The sequence below is a fragment of the Bison bison genome, unplaced genomic scaffold (genome assembly GCF_000754665.1).
Source record: "Bison bison bison isolate TAMUID 2011002044 unplaced genomic scaffold, Bison_UMD1.0 scf7180017864466, whole genome shotgun sequence".
NCBI classification, from domain to species: domain Eukaryota; kingdom Metazoa; phylum Chordata; class Mammalia; order Artiodactyla; family Bovidae; genus Bison; species Bison bison.
The window spans coordinates 9,959,817-9,965,020 of record NW_011495027.1 but is presented as its reverse complement, the minus strand read 5'-3'; the positions used below and the strand labels follow the sequence as shown (position 1 = coordinate 9,965,020).

The 5,204-nt window shown below is 38.3% G+C and overlaps 1 protein-coding gene across 3 annotated transcripts in view; it reads right to left on the bottom strand.

Annotated features, from left to right (window-relative positions):
- Nucleotides 1-5,204, bottom strand: part of KIAA1107 (KIAA1107 ortholog) — a 94,265-nt gene that overhangs the window by 85,333 nt on the left and 3,728 nt on the right. For 2 of the 3 annotated variants that reach the window (XM_010860429.1, XM_010860430.1), the window contains exon 2: nucleotides 676-870. In XM_010860429.1, coding sequence (XP_010858731.1) covers nucleotides 676-870 — 195 coding nt within the window. Of the gene's footprint in view, nucleotides 1-675; nucleotides 871-4,885; nucleotides 4,922-5,204 lie in introns of those variants that run through there. The other variant, XM_010860431.1, reaches the window with a different exon arrangement.

Here is a 5,204-nt window from a genome sequence, read left to right as displayed (position 1 = left end):
GACTCTGATGCTGGGAGGGATTGGGGGCAGGAGGAGAAGGGGACAACAGAGGATGAGATGGCTGGATGGCATCACTGACTCGATGGACGTGAGTCTGAGTGAACTCCGGGAGTTGGTGATGGACAGGGAGGCCTGGCGTGCTGCGATTCATGGGGTTGCAAAGAGTCGGACATGACTGAGCGACTGATCTGATCTGATCTGATCTGAAGACATTTTGATATTTACAACTTGGGGTCAGGGCTCAGGAAGGCTAGGGAGAAGAAGTGCCAATGACAGCTAGTGGCTGAAGGCCAGAGATGCTGCTAAACATCCTAAAATGCACAGTACAGCTCCCACCCAACAAAGAATTATCCAACTTAATAGTGCCAGGGTTAAGAAACCTCAGCATAGAGTAATTCATTCAAATTACTGGACAGCAGTACCATTTCTCCTCTCTCAGGATCAATCTCAAATGAGAAATTAGCCTTTCTGAATACTAATCTTCTAAAAACTCTTAATACTAATACTTAGACTCTACTAACACTAATTATTAATATGGAATTTAAATGAATGCATTTCTTAGAAGGCTATAAAACAGCTATGAAAATACATGAAATAAACACACACATATGTTTAAAAAATAAACAAATACATACTAGATTTAAATAAGAGAAAAAAGATAAAGAAAGCACTTACTGTAAAAATGTTCTAAATTCTGAAGCTTCAAAGTTCTCCACAGTGACATGTTCATGATTTTTTAAGTTATCTGTATGTCCAACAGTATGAAAATAGAAATCAGGAACCCTTGCTAAAAGGACTGCTTTGTGTGCTTTGAACAAAGTACAACCTATAGAGAAAGTAACATCTGTGTGTACTTCTTCTCTTAGAAGCCTATAAGGAATAAAAAGGAACCACAGTTTAATTAGTGATGCTTAGAAACATACAATACACTCATTTTTATAAAATAAATTTTTAACATAACACGTACACTAAAAATACAGATAACAAAATAATATGAAAATGAGCTTATTCTCAACTCATTCAAAGAACATTGTTTAATGCTGGTTTAGAATGCAATTTTCTAAAATTTATAATGAAAACAAGGGTAATTACACTGAAAGAGAAAGACTACTTTTTCAAAAAATATCTTTTCTTTTTAATTCCTTCTAACAATAAAGTTATCTTCTACATAGGTTGATTTTCCTTTAAAATGTACATACTTTAGATTTATTTTGGAAAGAGAACACAAAGTAATGTGTTCATTGACTACTGAATCAACTTTTAAAAATCTTACTAAAACCGAAGCCAAAAAAGTAAACAGCAAACCAGATGTGGTTATAATAGACAATTCAGACCAGAAACTGGTACACTATTGTGTTCTATTGTTAAATACAAGTCTGAATTGCAGGCTTAGCTGTCAAGACTGTGACATTTAAGCCCTTTTCCATCAACCACCCCCCCCAAAAAAACAAGAACTAATCATGCTCTAATCTCTATTATCAAAATGATGGACTCATGTGGAAAGCCCATTCAATGTGGACAGAACTAATGTGCAGACATAGTTATGGTAAAGCTGTCATGTAAAGTGACAGAAGAACAGAAATCAGCATCATAAGAGAAAACTGTCATACAATCTCTTTTTCTGTGTGCTAACTCTGTATTTTTACTCTGCAACATTAAATCATACTTCAGATTACATAACATTATCATCAGCAAGGTATGCATTCTCAGAGGACTTCTGAATTGCAGGATATAACTGGTGATCACACTAAAACACTACAGGAGGTACAAGTATGGATAAAGACCTCATTACAGTGAAAGGTTAGAATGCTGCCATTGACACACTCCCCCAAGACTCAGTTAACGGCTCTTTCCTCTGGTCCCTCAGTACATACCTCTGTTCATAGCACTTTTGTCATCGCATCATTATTATTTTTATATATCTTTCTCCCTGCCAGATAATGAACTCCCTAAAGGCAAAAACTGTGTATCTTCATTAGATAGCTCAATCTCTGCTTTTTGGATTTTGTTATATTTTATGCTAAACAAAACAAATGTTTCAGAGCACAAAGCTTTTAGAACCTTGGAAACAGTGACCAAACAAGATGCATTTTAGTTAATATTTTAATAAATTATTTTCATAAGTGATTGTTAAATTTACACAAAAATGTATTGATTTTCCAAACATTAACAAAAACTCAAATTGTACAAATACTCCATTTATTCTCCTTCCCACCCATCTTCTACCCTTCCCCTGCTCCTCTCCAAATAAATAAACAAGCATTTACTTGGGGGAGCTGACAGCCATACAGCTCATTGGGGAATCTGTCTTGTTTATAATAGATGCTCAGGAGTATTTGTCAAATAAAAAAGTCAATGTGTTTTTAAAAATGTTAATGTGAAAATGCAGTGCTTTTTATTTTATAAAACCACTTGGATCAATTACAAGTAAATCCTGTTATCTGTTGCTGTTGTTTAGTTGCTAAGTTGGGTCTGACTCTTTTGCGACCCCATGGACTGTAGCCCATCAGGTTCCTCTGTCCATAGGATCTCCCAGGCAAGAATACTGGAGTACATTGTCATTTCCTTCTCCAGGGGATCCTCCTGACCCAGGGATCAAACTGAGTTTGATCAAATCCTGCATTACCAGTAGGATTCTTTACCACTGAGCCACCAGGGAAGCCCCTGTTATCCGTTAAAAGTAACAGTATCTGACTAAGGGGAGGTTTATGGTTCATCTAATAATAAACCCTAGTGGAAGGACAGGTTGGAGGAAAGGCTCAGTGGTGTCCAGACCCAGCTTTCTTGCATCTTATTTCTCTGTCAAGTACTGTACTCACCTATCAAAAGCATTTTAGTCCACTGATTAAACCAAATTTCTCACTAAAAATTTATTGAGCATGTAATATGAACTAAGCACTGGGGACAGAAAGATGACTAAAATATAGTATCTGCCCTCAAGGAGTTTATAGAAGAGATGGAGGCCAGGTCTGAAAAATAAAAAGTATGAAATATTCAATAGGACAAACTAGTAAAATTTTTTCAGGGACAGTTATAAGAGAAGACCTTATAGAGGATAGGAAAACCATATGGAATTTTAAAGACTGAGTAAGAGTTGGTCAAGAAAGCAATGCAAAGTAGGAGGGATTCCTGCCTCCATGTTCCTCACAAAGGTTTGTGTGAGTGTGGAGCTACAAATTGGTCAATAGAGTACTGAGAGATAAGAAGTGACAGATGAAGCTGCAGGGATAAAGATGGGTAAGAGGCAAAGAGCTTAACTCTATCTCACAGCTGATGGGGAATGACCAAATAGTTCAAAACACGGGCAATTTTATTTTTCAAAATATTATCTATTATTGTGTAGAAAAGGAATTAAGGGAAAATGAGACTGGAGGGAGAAAAACTACTGCCCAACACAAATGAATGATGTACATGGCTTGAGCCAGGAGAGAAACAACAGTGACAGAAAATGAGGGATTAACTTAAAATATATTTAGGTAATACAATGGCTGCTGCTGCTGCTGCTAAGTCACTTCAGTCATGTCCGACTCTGCGTGACCCCATAGATGGCAGCCCACCAGGCTCCCCTGTCCCTGGGACACTGGAGTGGGTTGCCATTTCCTTCTCCAATGCATGAAAGTGAAAAGTGAAAGTGAAGTCCCTCAGTTGTGTCCGACTTTTAGCGACTCCATGGACTGTAGTCTACCAGGCTCCTCTGCCCACGGGATTTTCCAGGCAAGAGTACTAGAGTGGGGTGCCACAGGAGTTGGTAACTGGATGCAGAAGGTGAAGGCAAGGAAATAACCTAGGATCTCTCTCATAGTTAGCTTAGACAGCTGGGGGCTGGTGATGTCACCAGCCATTTTATCTTCTATGCCAACTTCCCTCCTAAACTCCAGACATATTTTCAATTGTCCCCTGGATAAGGTTTCCTGAACATTCACCATCCTCCTTCCTTTTGAAGGTCCTAGGATTCAGCACCATCTTCTGTTTCTCTTTCTCTGTGTTTCCACATGTAATTGGTCACCACGTCCATGAACTGCACACAGAAATCCATTTTATCTTTTCCTTTTTCACTGCAGTTATGTATCCCCTGACTATCACAAAAATCTAGTTGGTTTCCTTTTATTTTTTTTCCAATTTCTTTCCTCAATTCAAGATCTAATTATGCGAATCCTGTATTTTTAAAATATCAATGATTCTCCACTGCTTCCAGAATACATTCCAAATTCTTCACTGAACAAAGGTCTCTATGATCTAGTCTTAGTTTTACCCATTCACCCTCATGTACTGTCACTTTGCTTGCCATACCCACAATCCCCTCCCAAATAAAGCTACCAAATTGTGCCACATGCCCCTGAAGCTCTTAGTCACCTCTGAATGGATAAGCAACTGAGCCAAGGTTAACCACTAGCCAGTGTGGTAGTTAAACAAGTGAACTCTAGCAGAGATATTCTATAATAATCAAGAGCCAACTGATGGAACTCTTAAGGGAGTTTTAAAGAAAATCCAAGGTATAGTAAGAAAAGGGAATGGGTAAGGAGAGAAGCAGAAATGAAGGAATAAAGGTACTGGAAGATCATTTCACATAACTACCATACTTCAGAGAAAGAACACTGACTGGATCTGTATTCTGGCCGTGAGACCTTGGGCAAATCACTTTAATGTCCTGGAACCAGACTGCCAAGGTTCTTATTCAAACTTAACCACTTCTCTTGATGCTTTGCTTCCTCTGCCTTTTCTAAAACCAGCTTGAACATCTGGAAGTTCACGGTTCACATATTATTGAAGCCTGGCTTGGAGAATTTTGACCATTACTTTGCTAGTGTGTGAGATGAGTGCAATTGTGTAGTAGTTTGAGCATTCTTTGGCATTGCCTTTCTTTGGGATTGGAATGAAAACTGACCTTTTCCAGTCCTGTGGCAACTGCTGAGTTTTCCAAATTTGCTGGCATATTCCAGATGAACTTCCAGATGTTCAAGCTGGTTTTAGAAAAGGCAGAGGAACCAGAGATCAAATTGCCAACATCCGCTGGATCATGGAAAAAGCAAAGAGAGTTCCAGAAAAACATCTAATTTTGCTTTATTGACTATGCCAAAGTCTTTACTGTGTGGATCACAACAAACTGTGGAAAATTCTTCAAGAGATGGGAATACCAGATCACCTGACCTGCCTCTTGAGAAATCTGTATGCAGGTCAGGAAACAACAGTTAGAACTGGACATT